Consider the following 27,669-nt stretch of genomic DNA (forward strand, 5'->3'; position numbering starts at 1 on the left):
GGGACTTTTTTACTTTGAATTTTTTTACTGCGTCCAGCACAGTACGCATTCTTTTTGTCATTGGCTACATGCCTCTCATTCCATCCTGTTTACATAATATTGATGAAAAAATTGAAACAACCATACTACTACTAATAATAATAATAACAGTAATAATGACAATAAAAGATTGCTGGAGATTTCATCTCCCTTTTGCTCTATCAATTGCATTACTTATACGTCTACATTCCATCTCTGTTATCTCAAAACCCACAACAGACAACAAAAGCACAGCTCCAATCATAGTGTCCTCCAGCCTCCAGTTGTTGACTTTGTTGAATGCTGCGCTGTCACTTTCTGCCGGCTCATGTCACTTCAGTTCCTACTGGTGGTGTGAATGAAACCAGTGAAATGGCACTAGGGGGAATTTAGTTCTCAGACGACTGCCCTGGTGTTAATATAACTGAGTTCCTTTAACTATCCAGTGCAAAAGCCCCTGATGTGGACAATAAGGGCCTCGGTTTAATGTCTCATCCAAAGGACGGTGCTTTTTACAGCAGTGTCCCCATCACTATAACTGGGGCGTTAGGACCCTGACAGACCACAGGGTAAACAGCCTCTGCTGACCTCACTAACACCTCTTGTGTGCGTGTGAGACATCATTTGCTATTTGTGAACACAGAGCAGGATCGAGAGCAAGAGATAAGCATGAGGTTTTGAAAGAGTGACTATAGCAGTGTTATATATGTATATCAGTTTGGTTTTGTGTACTAAGAGAAAATGGTTCTTTAAAAAATAGTACCAAGGAGGGAAAAAAGTGGTAATAGAAGAAGACAAGACTAAAACAGGACAGTTTGAGTAGGCTATCAGCTGAAATTGCAAAGTGTTTGGAATGATTGTTCATTTTATTGTAAATATTTTACTGCAACGGTTTTATCTATATTTCAAGAAACTGCAGAAATGCAAAAAATGTGCTGTCATTCTGGTAGTGTGTTAACATTTGACAAATGTGCTGCACATATATAGGGATTTTTAGGGTTTATGGATTTTAGAAGATGCTGTCATTAAATGAAATGAAAAATGATTCACTGTTTAGTTCTCACAGACTTCTGTATCGCTGACTGTGTGAAGTGTTTTGACTGTGGCTTCGGTTTTGACCGATGTGTGTTAGCAATGGGGAAAAAAGAAGCTGAGAATAACAGTTTGGGCTAAGATTCATATCAAGATGGTAATGCAGACTGTACAAAGAGTTTTGAAAATATGGCAATAGTCAATGATACTTGTTAGCCATAAAAAAATAAAAAAAAATAAAAAAAAAGTCAAGTCACCTTTATTTGTCTAGCACTTTATACAATACAGACCGTTTCTAAGCAGCTTTACAGGAAAATGAAAAAAAAAAAGAGAGTAAATGCTGTTTTGACCAGGATCTTTTAATAACTTTAAATTATGTATAATAGTGTTACAGTTTTACTCTTCTAATATTCTTCTGTTTTCTGCTTTGTTGCCATTAGTACAACACTGTCAAAAGTACTTAAAAATCACTCTGTGGGAACATTTTTCACCAGGTTTCTAGCTAGAAAAGCCCATAAACTGCCCTTGATGTTATAATGTTAACAGATACAGCCTTATTAAGATATTACAGACCTCTTCGGCTCCAGTCATGTTATTAAAATACTGCACTAAATTGTGAAATACTTATATAATGAACTTTATATACACTGACAAATTCAAGTAGTTTACATTTTGAAATTAATAATTTTTTGAATCTGACACCATTCACACACAAACCAGGAAATATACCCACGACCAGCAAACACAATTAACACTCCAACCCCCTGTGAAAACTTAAAAGCCAACTAGGAAGTAGGACCTGAAGGACATTTCAAGACATTTTGTTTCGACTCGAGACAATGAAGATTGGGAGATTGGGAGTTATTATTTTCCTCTGTGAGGTAGGATTTTATAAGACAATTTCCAAAACCTTTGGACGTCTGAGTGATTGTCCTCATCATGTTTGGAGAATATGTATATATATATATTTTTTTATTTCTTGAGAAGCTGATTTTATTTGACATTATAAATGCACTTTCTTTATTATGTTTAATGAAGTTTAGAGCTATTAAAAAGCTAAACTTCTTAACATCCACCAAAAAGCACCAATAATGTGCAACTTTACATTTTACTAATGAAACATCTATAATTCATTTAAATTACATTGGAAAGTTTTTCTAGACATGACGCTTCATCTGTCAACAAAAGTTTATTTGTGAACTCTCCATGTACACTGTGCCTCGTTTACAAAACAAAATAATCCGCACAAACATATAATCCTCCAACACGGTCCGGGTTGTGTCTGACTGACAAAAGAATCCATGTAATTTGAAAGATGTAGTCATTTAATACATTTTGTGGCAAAATAATGGGAAATGATCCACGGTTTAGCCCACATGCTGCTGTTGTGCTGGAAGTGATTAAATCATCCAAATGTAAATTTAAAAATGTGTAAATGTTACAACATTTAATATGTTTCAAATTAGGTCCTTTTGTGTGGATTTGCGGAGGAGTCTTCATGTTCTCCAGGCTTTGAGTCGGAGTCGCTGGTTTTTAAAGTGCACAGAGATGACCTTCACCAAGGAAAAAGACTAGGAAGAGGTAAGCTGTGTTCTCTTTAAATAAAACCTTGAAGCAACTGAACTTTTGGAGTTTTTGTTTAAATATTTTTAGTATTAGGCTAAATAATCTCTCTACACAATGCAATCTTTTTAACTGAGGTTTAACAGTGAAATACAGCAATCGATTTAAATTGTATGCATGCACTGTATCTACTAAATTTGCTTTCATCAGTGTCGAGTGTTGAGAGGTCTCTTGAGTGTAAGCATTGTAGTTCACAGCAATTGTAAATTAAGGATGCATGCTTTTGATGCTTCGTCAGTAGCTGATGCTATGAGAACACCCTCCAAGTGCAATGAATGCTTGAAGCCTGAATAGAATCACACCAATTCATTGACTGATGGTGCTAGCGCCAACAGGACATGCCATCGCTCCTCAGATGTTTCTTATTCAGGAAGTAACACGAGTAAGGACACACGTAAAGAGTGTTAAGTGCTTGGGTGTTCGTCATGCTCAAGCCGCTCTTAACAGCTCTTTAAATTGCTCACATTGCAATGACTTTAAGGGCCTATCTTGCATCCAGCGCAATTGACTTGGTACCAGAGTCCTGCACGAGTTCGGTTACCCGCGGGTACGGAGACGCGGTATTAACATTAAGTGACATGGCATCTGACGCACAGAAGCCAAAGGCACATGTCACTATGCGTATTGGCACATCCGGTGGCACATCCGGTCTTCATTGGCATGTGCCAGTGGATAGTGGCATGTGTCACTGACATTATTGGCATGTGCCAGTGGTGGATAGTGGCATGTGTCACTGACATCGCGACACACTGACACTGACATGACACCTGACTGACACCGAGTCACGGAACATGTCACCGTGTTGCGACACCTCCAGTAGTGACTGACAGATTAATCGAACACCTATAGCCTACTGACGTAATTGTGGCACAAAATCCTAAATAAATAGCCTAATTTTGTGATATTTAAAATATCAATTAAACGAATTAAAGTGCATTAATATTTTTTCAAATGTGTTATTTGTGTCACGTCTGTATTTGATTGGTATGTGCCACTGAATGTTTTGTAATACCATTGCTACTTTATGTTGTTTATCTCGCAAAGTCACAAACTGCTCATTCTAGGAAAGACACGAAATAAATCTCTCACTATGAATAAACGTATTAACAGGCGCGTCCGTTACTGTAAACCTTTATTTTTGCGTGATGCTGCACAGACGCCATAATGTAGCGTGTGCACAGCGCACATACACTTTGCTTCTCTCATCTACACACAGACGCAGCAGTTGCCATTTTTGCAATCCATACATAATTACAAGGAAAAATATTCCACACGAGGGAAATCATTGTGGTGTCCATGAAGATGTGAAAAAATAGGCATAAATCTAGCTTACACATTTACCCAAATTCTCATACGCCTGTTTAACCGAAGCTAATTCGGGTGGGTTTCTCCATCCCCAATGTCACTTCTCTGTGTTTTACGGCCCGAACGTCGGTCTCCTCGGCTGTGAACCGCTCCTGGCGTGCGTCTGGCAAATCCGCCGTTATAATAGCAATCCACCATGGAACAAGCGCGCCTGCTCTTAAAGGGAATGTGAGATGATGCTCTGATTGGTTTATTTCACGTTACGCCCAAACCACACCTATGAGTAATGTAGCTACTTCAGACCAACACATTTTTAGATCCGCCCACAAAGTTACTTGCTTTTCGCGTTTGATACTTGCGTTTCAGGTCGTTAAAATAGAGCCCTAAAAGTGTTTTGTTCGAGACTCACCTTCTTTATGAGTAAACGAGGAAAATCAGCCATCCTTTGCCAGCAGCCATATCACCCTGTAGCCCAAGACTGGTTGCCCACTGAAGCTAAGCAGGGTTGAGTCTGGTCAGTACCTGGGTGGGAGACTCCTGGGAAAAACTAGGTTACTGCTGGAGGAGGTGTTAGTGAGGCCAGCAGGGGGTGCTCACCCTGTGGTCTGTGTGGGTCCTAACTCCCCTGTATACACTATACTGTCAAAGAGCACCATCCTTCGGATGAGACGTTAAACCGAGGTCCTGACTCTCTGTGGTCATTAAAAATCCCAGGATGTCCTTTGGAAAAAGAGTAGGGGGTCAAGTCAAGTCACCTTTATTTATATAGCGCTTTTAACAACACAGATTGTTTCAAAGCAGCTTTACAAAGATAACAGGAAAATAATGCAACAAAGTTTGTTTCCAGAAGAAAATAGCGCCACAGTCCAGCTTAAGTAAGCTCAGTGATGATTCATTTTTGTTGTAAAAATACTACTACTACTAATAATAATAATTTAACCCCGGCATCCTGGCCAAATTTGCCCATTGGCCTCTGTCCATCATGGCCTCCTAATCATCCCCATATATACTGATTGGCTTCATCACTCTGTCTCCTCTCCACCAATAAGCTGTTGTGTTGTGGGCGTTCTGGAGTAATATGGCTGCAGTCGCATCATCCTGTCGCATCATCAGGTGGATGCTGCACATTGGTGGTGGTTGAGGAGATTACACCTTCCATATGTAAAGTGCTTTGAGTAGGTAGCCTACCTAGAAAAGCGCTATATAAATGTAACAGTATAAATTTGTCACACTAGTTCACACTAGTGGGTGTGAGGCGTTACCCAGGATTCTGGGGATCTGATGTTGAGCTTGAGGCTATAGAGACTATAAAGAACGAGAAGATGGATTTCTCCCTTTCTTTCTTGTTTTCGCTGGACAGTGCAGTGTATTTCTCAGTGGAGTTTACACAAGGAACTATGCCAAAGACTGGAAGCTTGCTTGTCTTTTGGTTGGAAATTATGTTCTTTCTACTGATTGGTAAGTCATTTATGGTTGATAATCAGGCGGATGTGGCACTGCATGCTATAGCAGTATTACAGATGTACCAAGCTGATGTCATGAAGGATAAGGATGAAGGGGCTTGCTTGAATCCTGAGACAGTCAATGAGCTCAGATGAGCAAATGACTTGTTGCTCTGATTAACTAAGCTTGTGGCTCATGCCACTGGTCATTATGGCAGGGTTGGTGGTGTCTGAGAGACATTTGTGGTTGAACCTCACAGATACCTGAGAAAGAAATCCTTTCTGCTGGATTCTCCTGTTGCTCAGTTGGGGCTTTAAAGCGACGCAGTGAATGCTGACATCGATAAGTTTTCCGGACGGGCTCAAGAGTTTGCTGTGCCTGTGAGCCAATCCCGCTTCAGCTCTCAGGAGCATCCTTAAGGGGAGCAGAGAATGTGTCTGGACTCCCCCAAGAAGAACTGGGGTGACTGGCCTTACTGGATTGAGCATTCGCACCCTCTAAAGACCATATATCTGAAGATGGTAGCCAAGGCTTCCTGACCTGCATTGTTTTTATAAAACATTTTTTGTATTTTTTTTATAAAGAGGGCAGGTAAACAATACGCCTGGGTCCGGAGTTTTCGCCCCTCGAAAATGAAATGTGTAGACGGACAAAAATGTAGACTTTTGAAAATGAAGGCGTGGCTGCCCACATTCACTCCCTGATTGGGTCTTCTAGATCATTACATATCCTTCCCTGATTCGTTAAGCCCCTACCATATGACCATTACGCTACCAGAAGACAACAACAGACCAGCCTTGACGACAGTGTAGTCATTTGTTACTCTGAGAAAACAATTCCACCTCTCATCTGTCCACACAAAGGCATCCTTGCTTTTCCTCGCCATCATACTCATTGTTGTACCGGCTGGTCTGTGAATAGCAACCAACTGCAGAGTGAACAGCCTATTTCCTTTTTACACTTGTACGCGCAATCTCGCATGCCCAGTGTGCATGAATGGTTATGTGACATGCATATTCGGTCGTGTAGTGTGGACGGAGATCTGAAACACAGTGCGGTTGTGTTGTTGTCCAGGCCTTATCTGAGAATTCATTCTGAAAAGATTTTGCTCTTGTGAAGGTTTTCTTGCAACCAAAGCCAGGTTACATACCTAAGCTTCTTCCACTTAATTTCACAAGTTGTTGTGTTGCAGTCATTTTCTCCTCCGCCCTCTGAGTCACTGGAGAATGAGCTATTACGCAGTGGCGTAAATCTACCAAAATTTCAGTAATCAGTACAGTAGCGCGGGAAGGGGGGTGCTGCAGCCCCCCTCGTCATAGCATCAGCACCCCCTGGTGGGGGGCTGTGGACTAACATAATATTGTACTTAAAAACGTAAAAAAAAAAAAAAAAGGACAGTGTTAACTAACGCTCTTATGCCTAATGTAGTGAGTGTTCAAGCTACGGAGAAAATGAAATAAAGTTTGAATTTGTCATTCTTTGTTCCGATCAGAGCATGTGAGCGGAGATCGAGCGCATTTCTGAATATTCCGCTCCGCTCGCTCATTCCGCTCAGGGTCGCTCACTCAACCCAGAATGGCCTGCTGGTTCGAAAGTATGTGGAATAAGGGCTGCCTCCGACTAAAGTTTTTATTTCTAGTTGACTAGTAGTTGTTCATTTAAGCCATTAGTGGACAAATCACCCCTTTATATTAATTTAATTGCTTAAATAGGCTATATACAGGATAATGAGCGTTTACGTAATATAGCTGCACTCAGGCGCATGACCTTACGCATAAAGCTTACCACAATGAACCGGTAAAAGTATGAATGTGTCAAAAATAGCAAGGAGACATTTAATTGTTTATTAATAAATTGGTGTTTTCTGTGTCGCTGCAAAGATGAAGTTGACGAAGCGGACTCGCCATGAACGCCAGAGAGAAATGCACATTTCATATGGATTACATAATCAGAGAGTAGCCTATTTATTTTCGTTTCACTTAAAAGTAGACATTTCAAGCCTTCTATAATAGATAGCCTATATTTCTCAAATCTGTGAGGCACAAGCTGAGTTTCGGCGCCCTCCATTTCACGTGCAATGCAAGTGATCATGCCGGCGCCTTATTACATTGTCTGCTATATATTTGCTTCTTATTTATTTTCTGACAGTCACTTTTAATGCATGCGATGGAAGAACAAGAACAATCTTCCAGTCCTCTGACAAGTGTTTTGATGTGGACACGGATGGGACTGTAACGCTGAAGAGACAAGTGACTCTTCATGAAGGCCACAAGGTGTTTTCTGTGGACGCTTGGGACTCCAGTAGCAAGAAGCACACGGTATCTGTCAGAGTTGAGCGTGTCCATCATCATCATGAGGACCATCACATGGACACGGTCATGAACATCTCCTCTCCACAGGTACAAACAAGTTCCTACAAGAAACTGCTGTCAGTACAGTACAAGCCTGTCCTGTTTGCTTTTGTTTACATTGCTGCCTTGTTTGTTGCCATAGTGATTCATTACTCACACCTGTTCCTCCTTAGCCCTTTGTTATCTTATGTATATAAGGGTATGTTTAAACGACAACGATATGTTTAAAACGGATACGTTTTCCCTTCCCCATTCACATGGATCCGCTAAAACGATAAAAAACCCTGTATTCTGCTGCCAGGCCATTATATGGCGATAAAACACTCTAGACTGAACACGTAATACGCATGTGGCATGACGTCATCGTCTTCAGAGATTCGTGTTTTTGTTGTTTACATGGAGAACATTTTCAAAAACTTGCACTTTAAAACTTTTTTTTTTTCAAAACGTTTGCGTTTTCAGGCACCCAAAATGACTTTGTCGTGCAAACGAACGGCCAAAACACATAAAGAGTACACCCAGCACTACAGTAAGGCCATGATTGAGAACATGGTCCATTATAGTGGCCTTTATTTAATCGAAAATGTGCCTGTTATTGGCCTCTTCTATCTCTTCCTCTGTTTTGCATCCCTGCCCTTCCACCACCATTCATCCTTTCACTCCTCTTCTTCTTTCTGGTTATAGAAAATGGAAAGAAAATGTGCTTGATAAATTATGACAACTTGTAAATCTTAGTTCAAAAGTTAGTTTTGACTAGACCACTTTGGCAAGTTACTTGGGTTTATTAAACACAATTTATCTTTGGCGGGATGGTTCCTTATGAGGGTTCTTGCTCCATAATTAATGATATACAGAGCTTTAGCATTAACCCCCCATAGAACCATCAGCTTGAGTGATATACAGATGATTAAGACACTTTAGTAATGTCTTTAAAGTAAAACAGTTTTAACATGTAGACGTAGCAGTAAATCCCTGGACGTCTATACTGTAGCTTGGCTATGAGGATGTCTGTCTCTCGGCGATGCTGTCCGTGACAGCTAGGACTTGAAAGCCTTGGTAATCTGAAACAAAGAGACGACAGCCAAAAGGTGCACAGAAATATGCTTGATGCTTATAGTGGGGAGGGCGGGAGGGTTGCGAGCAGTTTGAGCATGCTTACCGAGCTGTAGTATCACGTATATATATCCTCCCGGTCTAATAGGAGAGTGGTAGTGGTTGGAGCGATTTGACGGCTGACCGCGTCAGCTGATCGCAGCCTATGTCTATGTGGCCTGTCTGAACTAACGCAGCGCTCGATTTCACCCAAAAATGAAAGACATTTTTTTTTCAGTTACTCACTCACTCATGTCGTTCCAAACCTGTAAGACTTTCGTTCATATTTGAAACACAAGAGAAGATATTTTACATTAAATCTGAGAGCTTTCTGTACCTCCATTGACAGTCCATGCAACTACCACTATATCGCTTCAAAAAGTTCATGAAGAGATTAGTCCACATTTTCTGAAGCGACACAATTGCTTTATATGATGAACAGGTGTTTCACTAGCCTATCTGAAATCCTGTGCTGACCAAATCCTGTGGCCCATATCTTTACAAAGATCTTCACCAGATCACTGGCTTCAACTGTCCCACAATCATCCCCATCCCAAATAATTTCCAAAATCACAGGACTGATTGACTACAGACCTGTTGTTTTAACGTCTGCGGTCATGAATTCATTTTAAAAACTGGTGTTGGCCCACCTGAAGAACATCACAGGACCCTTGCTGGACCCCCTTCAGTTTTTCTCTTATTGAGCAAACGGGTCTGTGGATGATGCATTCAACATGGGACTGCACTACATCCCACAACATCTTGACATGTTGGGACCAGGGATTTTATGTGAGTTTTGCTAAATTAACGACGGGAAAAATGGTCTGCGCGCCCGGCGTATGATCCAATTCTCTTAATGAGTAATGGGTGTGTTTTGGGCTTTTCGTGCAATAAACCAATCAGAGTCCCGCCATGGCAGATTCGATATTTACATGGCAGAATTTGCAAGCGGAAAAACTGAACGCTTCTCTAGCGAGGAAACGGATCTGCTCGTGCACAAGGTTAAAGCTGTGTTTGTGTGTGTGTGTGTGTGGTTAAAGCCCGCAAGCAGACCATCTACGGGACAAGTCGGATTCCACCATATCTTTATGTACACACTACACAATAATAATATTTTACATTGTAATCATTTTTTGTTTAATATTTGCCATGTTTGTGTGCTGCTGCGTGTCCCTGTGTGTGTAATAAGCAGAGTGTGTGTGTAATAAGCAGAGTGTGGGTGTGTGTGTGTAATAAGCAGAGTGTGTGTGTAATAAGCATAGTGTATCTGTAAGTGAGTTATAGGCTCATATTTCTAATGCGCTCTTTAAATAACAAAAAAATACTGCGCCATTGACTTTAGACCAGGTTTCAGTCGGTCAATGGCTCAGTCTATTTCAGTTCCTCAAAATAGCACCTGGTTCTCAGACCAGCAGCCCATGGGCGAACAGATGGGCACAAATGCATTTGCTCTTTAAACAACGTGGAGCAGGAGAAAAAAAAAAAATTACAGAAAAAAAATACACTTTAAAGATTCCACAGTGTATAATATGTGTAGAGAGCAACAACAAAGAGCTTGTTTTCATTTTAAATGAGCCGAGCTGCGATACCGAACAGGACCAAATGGAGAAGCCAAAAACGCCTAAATCAAACGCCTTGACTTGACTGCATAAACGTACAATTACTAAACACAGCAACGTAGACATGACAAATCAACCATTATCCTGAGTGTGTGTGTAAACTGAAATGTGTCTGTACAGAAATGCAGCATGCGATCAGTGATCGAGAGCAAACATACGCAGTTTGTTGTTTGTGCATTAATATAACAGACTCTCACACACTTACTGTACGACTCCTGTACGTCACCAAAACTGCTCTTCAGAAACAATCACAGAATATGACAGAGCTCGTGTTTTAAAGCAAAGCTCACACTAGAATACACTAAAAACACAATGTGAGTCTCTATTCTCTCTGATATCTCTGATGTAATCAGCCTGGCCTTCTTTACATTAGCGCTGTTTTGGACTGATTGTTTGAATGAATTTGATTACTGGATCACTGAAAACTTTCACAGAGTTTAACAGTTTAAAATGATCTGATTGCAAACAGAGATGCAGGATTGGGGAAATGTCCTCCTGCCAGGGTTACAGACACTTGTAGATGCTCAGTGTGATCTAACTGTGTGATGAAAATTACATTAAATTAGTTTACATTAAATAAACATAAATTAGTTATTTTCATTAACCCCTTAAACCCTGAGGCCATTTTTGGAGTTGTTTTGTCTGAGTGACACACAAAAAAGTAAAGACTCATAACTTCAAAACTATAACAAGGAGAGTCAAAAGGTAGGTATCGTTTGATAGAACTCTTTTCAAATTTTTTGAAAATATAAATTACATTACATTTGGATATTCTCCTGCCGAGAAACTGCTGATAAATACAAAAAAAAAAACATAATTTTTATTATGATTTTGCATATCTCTCTTGTTTGACATGCAATAACTTGGGAAGGAAATATGGTAGCAGATTAATTCTTTTTTGGGGAAGTACCCCTAAATGTGAGCTGCATCTGAATCAAATTTTGTGGTGATCGCATAAAGTACTCAAACATTACAGCATTTGGAACAAAGGTAGCCTTTTTGTTTAGTCCTCGCACATTTGGAAAACAATAAAAAAAATGAGTTTTCTGAGTGACATACACAAAACTACAGACTCATAACTTCAAAACTATAGCAAGGAGAGTCAAAAGGTAGGTATCGTTTGAAAGAACACTTTTCAAATTTTTTGAAAATATAAATTACATTACATTTGGACATTCTGCTGCCGAGAAACTGCTGATAAAAGACAAAAAAAAAATATATTTTTTATAATGATAATGCATATCTTTCTTGTTTGACATGGTATAACTCAGGAAGGAAATAAGGTAGGAGGAAAATTCTTTTTGGGGGAAGTCCCTCTACATATGAGCTGCATCTGGATAAAATTTTGTGTTAAATTATTTTAACGTGTTAAGGGTTTTTAATGGGAAATTAATCACAGGTGTTATCGCTAACAGCACTAATTTATATATATATATATATTATTTGTATTATCTGCACTGTAAAAAAGAATACATTCATTTTATTGATATCTAATCAATAAAACTGAGGCAACAGATTACAAGCAATATTATTAATTAAATGTAACAAATTAGAATTGAGTAATAATTAATCAAATTAATTCCTTAAAAGGTAACCATTTAAAATGAGTAAAATTTACAAAATATCTCTTATTGCCAACATTGAAGACACCTGGTGTTAACAAGCACAATCACTGAAGGAGAAAACCATAATTAAAGTCACCATTGTGGTGATCAGTGTGTGTTTTAGTTGGGCTCTTGACCCTTAAATTATTAACTTTAAGTTTGGTTTGGCTGCTGTACATGAGTTATAACAGCCAGATGAACAAAGAGAAAAGGTGATCTGATGGTGTTGGTTGTGTTTTAACATAATCATTATTTCACAATCATTTGACCTGAATCACTTAACTCATAGAGAGTCCAATATATGAGTTAGGTTAACTTTATTAATTATAGCAGCATAATATTTTTAGCCTTTTCAATGAAATCCAAATGATCAAAAAAAATAAATATATATATATACTTTTTTTTAGGCACACACACATCAAGATTTTGCGTATGAATCTCAGCAATGGTGACAAACAGATCAACCCTGATCATAAGCTCATTATTTATTCATGCAGCAATGCATGATGGGAGCCATGAATGAGTTTTGATTGGTGGGACCCAGAATGCACTGCAACATGCTTTATAAATGTCACCATTGTTGAGATTCACAGGCTGATTATTGATGACTGTGTGTCTCTTTTTTTGTATAAGAGAAACTTTTTAGAAATTATTTGGATTACATTATAAAAGTTAAAAATATTATGCCGTACAAGGCCAGTGTTGCTATAATTAATAGAGTTAATCTAACTAAATTGGACTCTATATGAGTTCAGTGATTCAGGTCAAATAATTGTGAAATAATGATTATGTTAAAACACAACCAACACCATCAGATCACCTTTTCTCTTTGTTCATCTGGCTGTTATAACTCATGTACAGCAGCCAAACCAAACTTAAAGTTAATAATTTAAGGGTCAAGAGCCCAACTAAAACACACACTGATCACCACAATGGTGACTTTAATTATGGTTTTCTCCTTCAGTGATTGTGCTTGTTAACACCAGGTGTCTTCAATGTTGGCAATAAAAGATATTTTGTAAATTTTACTCATTTTAAATGGTTACCTTTTAAGGAATTAATTTGATTAATTATTACTCAATTCTAATTTGTTACATTTATTTAATAATATTGCTTGTAATCTGTTGCCTCAGTTTTATTGATTAGATATCAATAAAATCAATGTATTCTTTTTTACAGTGTGTGTCTTTCTTTCTGTCTGTGCACTGGAAGCTTCTGTCATGAATACAAATTCCTTGTGTTGTAAGCATACTTGGCAATAAAGGTCATTCTGATTCTTAAGGTGCAATTATCCAGATATTTGATGGATTGTGTGCTGTGTTTAACTGTAAACAAACATGTTTTGTTGCTCACTTTCTTTTACTAACATTTTCAGATGGAATCTCCCGCTGATGATCTGGTTCTGACGTTTCCAAAGTCTTCAACGGGTCTGAAGAGAGCAAAGAGAGGTTGGGTTATTCCTCCATTCAATGTACCTGAGGATAGCAGAGGTCCTTTCCCAGAGAAACTGGTCAAGGTGAGAGAAAGTCATGAAGGGAAAGTTAAAATTAGATGGACGAGAAAGAGATTTGTCTGTTATTGACAACTTTTGTTATTGTCTCTTATTAACATGTTCTGTTATTGTATCTTATTGCTTTCTGTATTCAGGTAAAGTCGGACCATTCTAAGGAAGCTCAGATGGCATACAGCATCACAGGTGAAGGAGCGGATCTGGAGCCTAAGGGGACTTTTACTATAGACAGATCATCAGGGAATCTGTGTGTGACTCGGCCACTCGACAGAGAAAAAAAAGCTTCATACAGAGTAAGTTGATTTTTTTGTGCATTTCAGCATTGGATTGTCTGCTCGTTCTTTGTTCTTTGAAAGCTAAGATAAAAAAGTATAAAGAAAAAAGGCCGGTAACACTTTATAATAACTGCACGCTATTAATCATTAGTTAAGCATTAGTAAACAGTTAATTTGTCATTTGTAAACCATTAATAGACATTAATAAGCAGTTTATAAATACAGTTATAAATGCTTAATTCTTGATTTTATAAGCATATCTATAATGTGTTTAATAATTGTATTTTCAAACTTTATTAATGATCAATTTATCATTTCTAAATGAAGTATTGCATTATTTACAAACCGGTTATTTAGGAGTTGTCAGTGGTTCATAAGATCACTTAGAAAGTGTAAGTAAATGATTAATAAACTGTTTAAATACATATTGTTATTCAGACATATAGTAATAGTTACTTAGTGTGTTAATAAATGCTTTATTAACATGTATTTCTACTGTAATTCATGGTTAATTCAGGTAGTTATAAAGCATTTAGTAGAGGTCAGTTCACTATTTTTGTGAGCTCATCTAAAGTGAGGACTAGTTATGTCTTGTAAAGCATTTACAAAGGAGATTTAAAGGCTGATAAATATTTTTATGTTCTGTATCAGTGTGTGTGTGTGTTTCCTTTTTCTGTTTAGAAGATCAGTGAGTCTTTAAATCTCCTTTGTAAATGCTTTACAAGGCATAACTAGTCCACTTTAGATGAGCTCACAAAATAGTGAACTGACCACTATAATGCTATACTTCATTTAGAAATTATAAATTGATCATTAATAAAGTATGAAAGTACAATTATTAAACATATTATATGCTTATAAATCAAGAATAAAGCATTTATAATGCTTATTAATGTCTATTAATGCTTTATAAATGATGAATTAACTGTTTAGTAATGCTTAACTAATGATTAATAAGTGTTACCAAAAGGCCTTGTGAAATAGCTTGACACACAGTTTACTTTTCATGTTTGAAGATACTGTACATTTATTGTAATTAGTATACCTACTAAAATTTAAGTCATAACTACACTTGCATATTGACGTATCAAAGCTAACAGACATGAAAATAAAAAACTACAACTCTAATTTATTTGTGTTTTCAAACAACCTCAGATATTTGTCTCTTAAAGGTGCAGTGTGTAGATTTTACATCTAGCGGTTCGGTTGTGAATTGCAACCAATGGCTCAGCCCACCGCTCACCCTGATGGTGCAAGTTGCCTCTAAAACATCAACGAAGAACAAGCAAAAACAAAAGAGTGACGAAACGCGCTCTGTAGAGAAGTTTGTCCATTTAAGTTTTCTACAGTAGAAATATGGTGGCGCAAAATGGCGACTTAACGTGTAAGGGGTCCCGCAGTGTATGTAGATAGAAATGGCTCATTCTAAGGTGATAAAAACATAACGGTTAATTTTGTAAGATCTTTATAGACCACTCAAAACATAGTTATTTATGTATATTATAATGCATTTCTGTCAACAGATCCTCATAAATATTACACAATGCACCTTTAACATGCCTGTATCTCTTCTCCTGTCTTTAGCTTATAGCTCATGCGATTGCAGTTGATGTGGCTAATGTAGCAGAAGCGCCAATGGAAATTATTGTAAATGTGCTGGACCAAAATGATAATAAGCCTGTTTTTACACAAAATCCATTCAATGGAAGTGTTCCTGAAGCTTCTGATATAGGTAGGTGTATGATGCAGTTTCTCAATGAAATTTTTTTTTTTTTTTAAATGCCTCTTCAGTTTCACCGAATCAGTCTTTCTTCTTCTCTCACTGAAGGTCATGAGTTTATGACAGTCACAGCCACTGATGCAGATGATCCAAATACTAACAATGGTATTGTCAGTTACTCAATCGTCAAGCAAGATCCAGAATTGCCAAAACCAAACCTGTTTACAATCAACCCTGTTACTGGAGGAATTCGTGTGAATGCTTTAGGCTTGGAGAAAGAGGTGAGAAATGATGAATGGATCTCACACTGGTGAAGAATAATTTCATGTAAACAAACATCTTTCTTTTCAGAAATGGTCCAGATATACTGTGTTAATTACGGCTACTGACATGAATGGAGGCGGTTATTCAACCACTGGCACAGCTGTTATTACTGTGACTGACAGCAATGATAACGCACCTCAGTTTGACCAAACCACGGTAATGTATATTAATAAATTCAGAATGTTATAATATAAGTGTTACAACTTTATTTGTACTTATTTACACCATATTTCTCTTTGTTTTAGCACACTGTATCTGTCCCAGAGAATAAAGTAGGGGCTGAAGTGGCCAGACTTGCAGTTACTGATGGAGATGAGCCTGGATCTCCTGCCTGGTCAACCAAATATAAGATTATTAGCGGTGACAAGAGTGGGTTTTTCAATGTCAGTACTGGACCCAGCCAGCTAGAGGGCATCATCACCACTGTAAAGGTACTGTGTGTTGCTCATGTGTTTCCACAGGCAATACATGATCATGTTCCTTTAGTAAAAGATGCTTTCTTTTCCATTCAGCCCCTGGACTTTGAGGAGAACAAGCAATTCATTCTGTCTGTGATTGTTGAGAACGATGATCCATTTGTCGGTTCTTTGGCCACTTCCACTGCCACAGTCACGGTGAATGTAGAAGATGTGAATGAGCCTCCAGAGTTTAATCCAAAGGAGAAGGTTATCTTCAAACGTGAAGATTCACCAGTTGATAGTGAATTGGTTACTTATAAAGCCACTGATCCAGACACTGGAAAATCACAGAAGATAACGTAAGAGATTTTGCGAATAATTTTTCCCACTGAGATATTTTTTCAACCCACCAAATTATCATTATTTCATTTGAAAATTCTGACTGATTTCTGTAGAGATTCAGATCTTGTAGAACAATATAAATCCAATGATGGACTTTTAAGTTTTTTTTTTTTTTTTTTTTTTTTGTCAAACAGCCTCACTAGCACAATAGTAACCACTGAGAACCACCTTAGCAAATGTCTACCTATTAATGCCTATATCCCTTCCAATGTCAAATCTCTCATACGCAGAATTCAAATCATAGCATGCCTGTATATCCTTTGAACTTCAAATGTTTTTAAACCACCAGGCAAGACTAAAGTTGTTCTTGCTGAACATTTCTAGTTTTAACCTGTATGTTTGGTTCCTTCCAGGTATAAAATTGGCAGTGATCCTGCCGGCTGGCTGAGTGTTACTCCAGACACTGGAGTTATTAAAGTCAGGAGCCTCATGGATAGAGAATCTACCCATGTCAAAGATGGCAAATACAGAGCTGTCATTTTGGCCGTGGATAATGATGGTAATTTGTGTTTCCTTTTTTAAGAGGAGAATTATGGCTGGCCTTTTTCTGATGTCTGTGCTTGTGTGCAGGTGATGCTCCAGCAACTGGCACAGGAACCCTGGTAATTGAATTGGAGGATGTAAATGACAACGCTCCTGTCATCAGTGAAAGGAGTATAAGAATGTGCAATCGTGGTTCAGCCCCAGTGCTTCTCTCTATAACGGACAAAGATGGACCTCCTTTCGCTGGTCCCTTTAGAGTTGAGCCCTACGGAGAAACCAGTAAATATTGGTCCACCTCGATGAATGGCACATGTGAGCAATTACTAATGTTTTAAAGAGATATTAATCTTATTTTTCATATGTTACACATTGAAATATCTGTCTGGCTTGGTATACATGTCTAACTATTATAATGTGCCCATTTTAGCAGCCGGTGTCTTTCTGACCCCAAAGTCTGCATTGGAGAAGGGTGACTACAATGTTGTCCTGAAAGTTATTGATCAGGGTGGGATGGATCAGGAAAACACCATTCAAGCAACTGTGTGTGACTGTGAAGGAGAACCAGTGCAATTTAGTGACCGTGACAACGCTTCTTGCCTAGCAAGCAATACATTCTGTCTATTGCTAGCATCGCTCATGTTGTGTTTGTCTTTTACATATTTATAATTCATTAATCATTTATTCATAATTAATTTTTATATTTGCTGACCATTATTTTACATTATATCTCTGTAATCTCTCTTAACGTTGCTGTAATCATTGTTATCTAAAGGATGTTGTACAGCCATATGGTTTATTATATATATATATATATTTTTTTTCACAATTGGTTTTCACATTATAAAAACTTAAACCAGATCATCATAAATGTACAGTTTTTTTAAAACATTTCACAATATTTTCTGTTGATTTATTTCAAGCTCCAAAATGTCAATGTAACTTTTTAACTCTTTTTCATAGGTTTATTCTTTATTTACTTTTCTTATAAAGCAATAACCTTTCATAATGTTATGAACATTAAACTTTCTAATTTACATCAGGTTTTGTTTATTTGAATACATCTATCAATTAATCCAACAGATTGAATGATTAATCATAGAATGTTGAATCAGTGATTTGTTTAGTACATCTATACTGAAAATATAGATTTTATAGAACTGATTTGCAATTTCCGGATTGATAACCAACAGATAACAGATAACCAAATATAATAAATCTTTGTTAGAGTTTAAGCAATTTGGTAATTACACCAATGTTTAAAGTGTGTGTGTGTGTGACTGTGGGTGTGTGTGCATGCGTGCGTGTGTGTGTGTCTGTGTGTGAGTGTGTGTGTGTGTGTGCGTGTGTGTGTGTGTGTGTGTGTGTGTGTGTGTGTGTGTGTGTGCGTGTGTGTGTGTGCGTTTGTGCGTGTGTGTGTGTGTGCGTGTGTGTGTGTGTGTGTGTGCGTGTGTGTGTGTGCGTTTGTGTGTGTGTGTGTTTCACAAAAACTCACAGTAACTTCAAATGTCCTGTAGAAAATCACAGTAACCAATTATGGATTATATAGAGAAGGAAAACACAGTACACTGGCCAATTGCAGCACTTAAACTGACCCAGTTGTAATTTAATTATTTTTTTTTTTACTGTGAATAGAGAATACAGGACACTAATGTATTCTTTAATAAAAACTTAAAAAGATGTCAAAAATCACCAGAAGTTCACAGAGGGTTTTCAACATAGCAATATGTGATGAAACTTCCAATAAAGTTCACCATTCACCATGTCGACAGACACGCCCCCCCCCCCCTTTTGACGAAACTCGAGGCACAACAATTAAACTTGAGGTGAGACCAGATTTAACGAAGACGCTAGCATAGACCAGACCACACATAGCATTTTTGAATTAGCGTACTTCGCGTTATATTTGAATATTTAATAACATTTTGAAAACGCTTCAGTGTTGTAAAGAGATTTGTATTGACCTACCTCTTCCTAGTCTTTTCCCCCTGTGAAGGTGATCTCTGTGCACTTTTAAAACTACTGTTTCCGACACAAACCCAGGTGTACATGTCAAATCCTCCGTATATCCACACGAAAATACCTAGTTACAAAAATAAGATCAACAAATAAAACATTTTACAAAAAACCAAGCCGTTAGTGTCTGAAGGCGCGCGACCGTTTAGGTCCACAACTCGACGCCAGACCAAAAAATAAAATAAAACTTACCTGAAAGAGAAAAAGTATAACTCCTAATCGCACAATCCCCACACAAGCCATTCGACACGCCAAAATCCACACAAAATCCTTCAGCTTTTTATTCTTTCGAGGCTTTTAATTAAAGAGCTGCTGCTTTTTCCAACCTCTCAACAGCAGCAAATTGAGGAAATGGTTTCCAGCAGGTATTTCTGCTCTGATGTCAGCAGCCAGGTGACCTCGCCCATCCGGTAATTACCATGTCCAAATATGTCCAATATATAATATTGAGGCAAACACACAGGTAAAAATAAAAAGACAGCTCGAAAATCCCCGGATTAGTGAACTTCGTGTGAAATATCGAAACGCTGCGCTTCTCAAACATCCTGCATATCATCCCACACAATTAACTCTTTAAAAGACTATTTTGTCGCTCCCGCTCCCGCCGTATGTCGCAACTCGCCCGCCACCTCCTCCTATGGAGTCAGAAGCATCTGAGGTCGCTTCGAGCCATTTATATCCCAGGAGACCTGAACCGTGGAGCCGACGAGCTCTCACGGTTTCAGTCTCTTCCTGGAGAATGGAGACTCCATCCCCAGACAGTTCAGCTGATTTGGGAACAGTTCGGCGACACAGATAGATCTGTATGCCTCCTACGACTCTTCCCATTGCAGCCTGTTTTACTCCCTAACCGAGGGCATGCTCGGTACGGACGCACTGGCGCACAGCTGGCCGCGGGGCCTCCGCAAGTATGTGCTTCCCCCAGTGAGCCTTCTTGCACAGACCCTGTGCAAGATCAGGGAGGACGAGGAGCAGGTAATTTTGGTTGCGCCTCATTGGCCCACCCGGACCTGGTTCTCCGAACTAGTACTCCTCGCGACAGCACCTCCCTGGCCAATTCCTCTGAGGAAGGACCTCCTTTCTGGGGGACCTCCTGAAGTGGAACCTCTTCATCACCTGGTGCTCTTCTCGCCGAGAAGACCCACCATAACTAGTGGCGTGATTAGACTGGGAACCCCATTCGTCATCACGACGTAACTCGAATGTTACGTCTCCCTGCCACTTCCGTTGTACCGCTGGAATGCCTGAGTTTAGTCTCGGCTCCTCAGCGAAGAAACATACCTGCATGTTGCCAGCGTACTTCCTTATATACCCAAAAGTTGGCGCAGAGTTACGCTGTGCAAATTCCACAGACCCATGGCATTTCCTTGCCATTGGCTCGTAATACTCGAAGGTGTGAAGCGAAACCCCATTCGTCATCACAACGTAACGTCTCTGTTCCCTACTCAGGGAACAAGGGCTACATACGTAACCGAGACGCTTTCATATCTCCCTCTGTTTCCAGCCACTGACAAATGACACTCCCAACTTGGGGGGCAAGTGAAGGGGGCAGGATGTCCTTAGACATATGCCAAACCTCCAACCTTATCGGAAAGTATCTTTGCCGAATACACAAACGTGCCGGCATACATAAATTAGTCAAGCACTGCTCTGAGCGCGATATTTGACACAGGTGACAGCAAGAACAGTTCTACCAGAAGGACTCGGGAGAATAAATACTGTGACAATTAGACATTTATTAACAGCCCAGCAAGCAATAAAGTTCTTTGGCGTATACCCCATCCGTAGCTCGCAATCCGAGGGTCCGGACTCTGCATATCCTGCCTGAAGACAAAGGCAGGGGCGCAGCCGACCCCCTGTGAGGTATGGGAAGGGACCATCCTGGTGGTGGTGGTGGGGAGGATGGAGGGAAGGATCCGTCTTGGAGGTGGTGGGGAGGATGGAGGTGAATGGAAGTGTCAGCATCTGCAAACTCAAACGTGTGTAAGTACCAATCTTTTATACCACGAGTATTAGAATTTGATTGGACAGATGAGAAGGTAAAGTGACGTAACAATTGAGTCTTCCCGGCAGAACTTATGTGGTCCCCTGTGGAGAGGGGACCACAACTCACAATGTAGAAATCATATAACACGGTCCCTTACATTCTATCAGTCTAAGTCTGCATTGTATTTCTGCTCTGACGTCAGCAGCCAGGTGACCTCGCCCATCCGGTAATTACCATGTCCAAATATGGGTAACTATTCGAGGCAAACACACAGGTAAAAATAAAAAAACAGCTTGAAAATCCCCGGATTAGTGAACTTCGTGTGAAATATCGAAACGCTGCGCTTCTCAAACATCCTGCATATCATCCCACACAATTAACTCTTTAAAAGACTATTTGTTCAACTGCTCACTCATGTTGCTGAACTGAAGAACTTTTACACTGAAAAATCCCCTTAGACACATCCTCTATCTGCTGATGATGAAATTGATAACGATGATGAAACTACTGGTGGACTGAAAGAACTAGCCTCGATTTACTGAAACTAATAGCCCACATTAATCAAAATATACTATGTTTCTGTTAACAAATACATGAAAATGTAGGTTTTGGAAAGAGAAACTGTTTATAGACCATATAAAATGAAAACTTAATACACCATGTAAGGCAAGGCAAGGCAAGGCATTATTTCCGCAATGAACTTTATTGGAAGTTTCATGTTTATTGGAAGGGGGAGGGGGAGGGGGAGGGGGGGGGGGGGGGGTTGGGGGTTGACTCATGTATATTAAATATGATATAAACTTTGCGAATAATCACAGTGATTTTAAGGAGTTTGTAATTTCACCAGTTATGTTTCCTAAACTAAGCAATTTGGCTACCTTTGCATATGATAGTTACTCTGATTAAAAAAAAACTATTTCAGAGCAAATACTGAACATATATTAAAGCAACAACATGGAACTTTTCCTCTGCGGTCGCCCTACAGGTTGGAAGCGGAATTGTCCATTACCGCTGTCGTAAAATGATTTACAGTTACTGTCAACGCATTCTCATCCCCAAATCGTCACTTTCAAACATTCTTCAATATCCGACGCACAAAGCACCCTTATGAGACACGTCAATATGAGACGCTTCGGTTAAGGGTAGGTTTAGGTCTGTGGTAGGGTTATGCGTCTCATATGGACGCTAAAGGGTGCTTTGTGCGTCAGATATTGAAGAAATTTTGAAAGCGTCAGTATATGACGACTTGGGATGAGAACGGGCTGTTACTGTATATGAAGCATGCAGGTTTTTTTCATATGGGCAATGGTAATAGTATTAATCTTCCTCCTTTCATAATTTATACATGTTTAGTAGACTAAACATTTTAACTCAAACATTTGCGATTTGCATGTCGATTGCAATGCTCAAATTTGAACGAGAATGATAGCGATAGCATCCTAACCATCTAAAACTAGCATGTTAGTGTTTACTAGCTACCAGATTGATAATTCGCTCATCTACTAACGTTAGCTGATTCATGAAGATAAATGGAGGACCAGATAGTTTCCGTAACGTAGCCAGGCAGACACCAGATTAGAAAAACTAAAGATAGTATGCAAGCAATTTACTTACTAGTTCAACAGCATGACGGCCAAGTCTGCATCGGTCTGACGATAAGCTCACGCCAGCGAGCAAACGCTCGACCAATATTGATCCTCGTCCTGCCTTTCAGTTTATCTACTCCGACAAAACCTTGGACTTCTTACGTTTCGCTGCTGCTTCAGCCATGACGAAAACAGACGCGCTGGTTGGCCTGTCGTCACGGCCGAATTTGAGGAAGTGGTGGGGGAAGTGACGTATGCCGTAAAGCAGTCGAATTTTGTAGTTCTTTTTGAGCTCTGGTTACTACCCGCACCCCGAAGTTACATAGTGCCAGTAAAAGCGATACAGACCCCGTCAGGCTCTGGCAGACGTGTCATTCAACCTACTGTAAGTCGATGTACCATCACAAGGGTCTTGGAAATATATTATGAAGGTTGAAAAACTACATGTTGTTACTTTAAGATATAGTAGTGAATATCATTAAAGGTCCCATGACATGAAAATGTCACTTGATGAGGTTTTTTAACATTAATATGAGTTCCCCTAGCCTGCCTATGGTCCCCCAGTGGCTAGACATTTTGATAGGTGTAAACCAAGCCCTGGGTATTTTTGAGAAAATGAAAGCTCAGACGGGCAAATCTTCCCTTTATGCAAGCGTGTCTCGTAGATGGTACTCGCACCGAAGTGATGGTGGTAAGTACCTCAGGGGTTATGTCACCTAGACAATAGACAACTAGCAAGACCTGCTCCTCATCCTCCCTGAAATAGCACAGTGTCTGTGCAAGTAGGCTTGCTGGGGGAAAAGCATATTTGCGAAGGCCCCGGAGCCAGCTGTGTGCCAATGCATCGGTGCTGAGTATTCCCTCGTTTAGGGAGTACAGGTCTACCTGTGCAGCAATGAAAAGACACCAGATCAGTTGGACCATTAGGGGATGGAGTCACCATTCTCGTGGGAGCACAGCTCATGATAGCTCGTCGGCCACATGGTTGAGCAGTCCGTGGAAGCCAGTGCTGAAGCGGTCTTATATGAAGCAAGCCGAGTGGCGTCACAGCTGCTGCGGCTGCTACATGCCCCAGGAGCCTCTGAAAGAATTTCATTGGGACCGCTGTCCTGCCCTTGAACGTTTTCAAACACTCTCGTCCCCCTCTGTCGCCAGACCCCTGGCAGAGCAGACCCCCGTGGAATGCTGGTCCTTCCCTGGCCTGACTGTGCCCCCACACCGGGACGCTATACCTCCCATGTCCGGGCCGGTCATTCCACCTTGCTGCCCCATTGAGGGTACGTCAGTGGTTCGCATGACCCTGCTGGTACAGTTCTTGGGAGCTCGAAAGTTCTTGGGAACCTGTCCTGCTGGGTTGCGAGAACCATCAGGCTCGGCTACGCGATTCAGTTTGCGCAGTCTCCTCCCCGCTTCCGAGGAGTCCGCTACACCATAGTCGGTGGCAATGCCCCTGTCATGCGAGCGGAGGTCGCCACCCCACTGGCGAAGGGTGAGATCGAGACTGTCCCTCCAGCCAAAATGAAGTCCGGCTTCTACAGCCCCTACTTCATTGTACCCAAGAAAACCGGTGGGTTACGGCCAAACCTGGACCTGCGTGACCAGCTTACGAGCAAGCACACGCAGTCACTGCTGACTTGCCTGAGACAGTTCGAAGGCAAGAGTGCGGTTCCACTGAAGTTATTTCAGAGGCTCCTGGGGCATATGGCATCCGCAGCTACACCGCTCGAATTGCTTCATATGAGACCGCTTCAGCTCTGCCTTCGCAATCGAGTCTCGAGGTGGGCATGGCAACAAGGCACGCTATGAGTACCAGTTACTCCGACCTGCCGTCAGACCTTCACCCCGTGGACGAACCTCAGCTTTCTATAGGCCGGAGTGCCGTTAGAACGAGTTTCCAGGCATGTTGTTGTCTCAACAGATGCCTCCACCACGGGTTGGGGTGCCATGTGCAATTGACATGCTGCCGCGGGCTCCTGGACAGGACCCCAGCACCTTTGGCACGTTAATTGCCTCGAGTTGCTGGCGGTACGTTTGGCTCTGCACCGCTTCCGTGCATTGCTCAAGAACCAGCACGTAGTAGTCCGCTCAGACAATACCACGACAGTAACGTACATCAACCGACAAGGTGGTCTACGCTCCCGCCGTATGTCGCATCTCGCCCGCCACCTCCTCCTATGGAGTCAGAAGCATCTGAGGTCGCTTCGAGCCATTTATATCCCAGGAGACCTGAACCGTGGAGCCGACGAGCTCTCACGGTTTCAGTCTCTTCCTGGAGAATGGAGACTCCATCCCCAGACAGTTCAGCTGATTTGGGAACAGTTCGGCGACACAGATAGATCTGTATGCCTCCTACGACTCTTCCCATTGCAGCCTGTTTTACTCCCTAACCGAGGGCACGCTTGGCACAGACGCACTGGCGCACAGCTGGCCGCGGGGCCTCCGCAAGTATGTGCTTCCCCCAGTGAGCCTTCTTGCACAGACCCTGTGCAAGATCAGGGAAGACGAGGAGCAGGTAATTTTGGTTGCGCCTCATTGGCCCACCCGGACCTGGTTCTCCGAACTAGTACTCCTCGCGACAGCACCTCCCTTGCCAATTCCTCTGAGGAAGGACCTCCTTTCTGGAGGACCTCCTGAAGTGGAACCTCTTCATCACCTGGTGCTTTTCTCGCCGAGAAGACCCACCATAACTAGTGGCGTGATTAGACTGGGAACCCCATTCGTCATCACGACGTAACTCGAATGTTACGTCTCCCTGCCACTTCCGTTGTACCGCTGGAATGCCTGAGTTTAGTCTCGGCTCCTCAGCGAAGAAACATATCTGCATGTTGCCAGCGTACTTCCTTATATACCCAAGAGGTGGGGCGGAGTTACGCTATGCAAATTCCACAGACCCATGGCATTTCCTTGCCATTGGCTCGTAATACTCGAAGGTGTGAACCGAAACCCCATTCGTCGTCACAACGTAACGTCTCTGTTCCCTACTCAGGGAACAAGGGCTACATACGTAACCGAGACGCTTTCATATCTCCCTCTGTTTCCAGCCACTGACAAATGACACTCCCAACTTGGGGGGCAAGTGAAGGGGGCAGGATGTCCTTAGACATATGCCAAACCTCCAACCTTATCGGAAAGTATCTTTGCCGAATACACAAACGTGCCGGCATACATAAATTAGTCAAGCACTGCTCTGAGCGCGATATTTGACACAGGTGACAGCAAGAACAGTTCTACCAGAAGGACTCGGGAGAATAAATACTGTGACAATTAGACATTTATTAACAGCCCAGCAAGCAATAAAGTTCTTTGGCGTATACCCCATCCGTAGCTCGCAATCCGAGGGTCCGGACTCTGCATATCCTGCCTGAAGACAAAGGTAGGGGCGCAGCCGACCCCCTGTGAGGTATGGGAAGGGACCACCCTGGTGGTGGTGGGGAGGATGGAGGGAAGGATCCGTCTTGGAGGTGGTGGGGAGGATGGAGGTGAATGGAAGCGTCAGCATCTGCAAACTCAAACGTGTGTAAGTACCAATCTTTTATACCACGAGTATTAGAATTTGATTGGACAGATGAGAAGGTAAAGTGACGTAACAATTGAGTCTTCCCGGCAAAACTTATGCTAAAGCTTTCATTTTACGATTACTGCTACCACAAGCCAACAAAGAAGTGTCAAAATTTTCAAAACCTGTGGAGAGGGGACCACAACTCACAATGTAGAAATCATATAACACGGTCCCTTACATTCTATCAGTCTGCCCATCCTCACATGATAGCCAGGCAGTCAGTAAAATGGAGAGAAAATGATGAGAAATGATAATTTTCTTTCTTTCTACATTGTCTCACCAATCTCTCATGCCCTCTAGAAGTACTGGAGAGAGTTTCAAAAAGAGCTAAAAATAAATGTTATCTTTATTTTTCACAACAAACCATTTCAGACAGCTATATGAAGTGAAAATAAGACAAAGGGGTTGCATGATTTAACTACAATCACTCATCTAGATAAAGACTGCTAGCTACTTTCAGGTATATTGGACAAATATTATCTGTAATCATAGCTGTTGAAACCTCCAGTTTTAAATAATGAAGACAACTGAACAGGAGGAGGTCGCATCATCACAGTGAGCATTCTGAGCACTCCTGTTTTTTTCTCTAACCGCTTTTTATAAACCACCTCAGGTTGGGTAATGTCACCTATCTTGATGTCCTAGAGGTTCAACCACAGATGCCTCTCCATATCCACCATCACTGCCATCGAAACACTGATAGTGGCAGCCGTCTGAAAACCAGGTCTGTGAAACCAATTTAGCGACCGCTTCAGGAGAAAATCCCTAGCCCTGACCTAAATCTGACCATTGTGTGCAAGGCACCTGCAGCCTGACCAGCTGCCACATACGCCTTTACAATCATCTGCGAGGTGGTCTGTAACGGCTTAGATGGCAAAACCGGAGCCTCCAAAGTGTGTGCCTCACTCTGCGAGAGATAGCTAGCCAGCAAATCCCTACTCGCACAATCCCTCCACATTCGTGTAACTCAAATGTGGGACTTTTTTTTTTTGGACAAGATCATGAAGAAACAGAAGGCTCATGTGACTAGAAATCACTTGTCGAGTCTGTTTCTCACGTGACCAGGTTAAGTTTAGCTTGGCCATGGCATGACGATTACACCCAATAATTTCCTGGATGTGGGGCTGACAGAAGGAGAGGGCTCAACTGATTCTCTCTTTGTCCTCTCCAACTACATCCCCTGAGCTAGACGCCGCAAACAACATGCTCTCCTCTGGATCGGAAGAGGGCTCTTCGTGCTGATCTGAGGAACCCAGAATGATGCATTCTAAAAAATGCTGGGTTGTTTTAACCCAATGTTGGGTCAAATATGGACTAACCCAACG

At 41.0% G+C, this 27,669-nt stretch overlaps 1 protein-coding gene across 2 annotated transcripts; it reads left to right on the top strand.

Annotated features, from left to right (window-relative positions):
* The first annotated feature begins 1,864 nt into the window (after window positions 1-1,864).
* On the top strand, window positions 1,865-17,880 carry LOC311288165 (cadherin-1-like). Of its 2 annotated transcripts, none has more exons than XM_084405413.1 (13): window positions 1,865-1,931; window positions 2,517-2,631; window positions 7,570-7,820; window positions 13,463-13,603; window positions 13,735-13,890; window positions 15,457-15,604; window positions 15,701-15,873; window positions 15,944-16,072; window positions 16,162-16,347; window positions 16,429-16,673; window positions 17,070-17,215; window positions 17,287-17,511; window positions 17,627-17,880. In XM_084405413.1, exons 1-13 carry the CDS (start codon window positions 1,890-1,892, stop codon window positions 17,863-17,865), a joined length of 2,196 nt encoding a protein of 731 aa, XP_084261539.1. In that variant the 5' UTR covers window positions 1,865-1,889; the 3' UTR covers window positions 17,866-17,880. The 2 variants fall into 2 exon arrangements, with proteins under 2 accessions (XP_084261539.1, XP_084261540.1); XM_084405414.1 differs by having other exon boundaries at window positions 17,630-17,880.
* Window positions 17,881-27,669: the final 9,789 nt, after the last annotated feature.

The sequence above is a fragment of the Rutilus rutilus genome, assembly GCF_951802725.1.
Source record: "Rutilus rutilus genome assembly, chromosome: 3".
Classification (NCBI taxonomy): domain Eukaryota; kingdom Metazoa; phylum Chordata; class Actinopteri; order Cypriniformes; family Leuciscidae; genus Rutilus; species Rutilus rutilus.

Bases quoted from the DNA above. Each gene is read 5' to 3' on its own strand.
- LOC311288165 (XM_084405413.1), top strand. From the start codon at position 1,890: ATGAAGATTGGGAGATTGGGAGTTATTATTTTCCTCTGTGAG. The intron at 15,874-15,943 runs GTGAGAAATGAT...CTTTCTTTTCAG, and splicing joins CTTTAGGCTTGGAGAAAGAG to AAATGGTCCAGATATACTGT. The intron at 16,674-17,069 runs GTAAGAGATTTT...GGTTCCTTCCAG, and splicing joins GGAAAATCACAGAAGATAAC to GTATAAAATTGGCAGTGATC.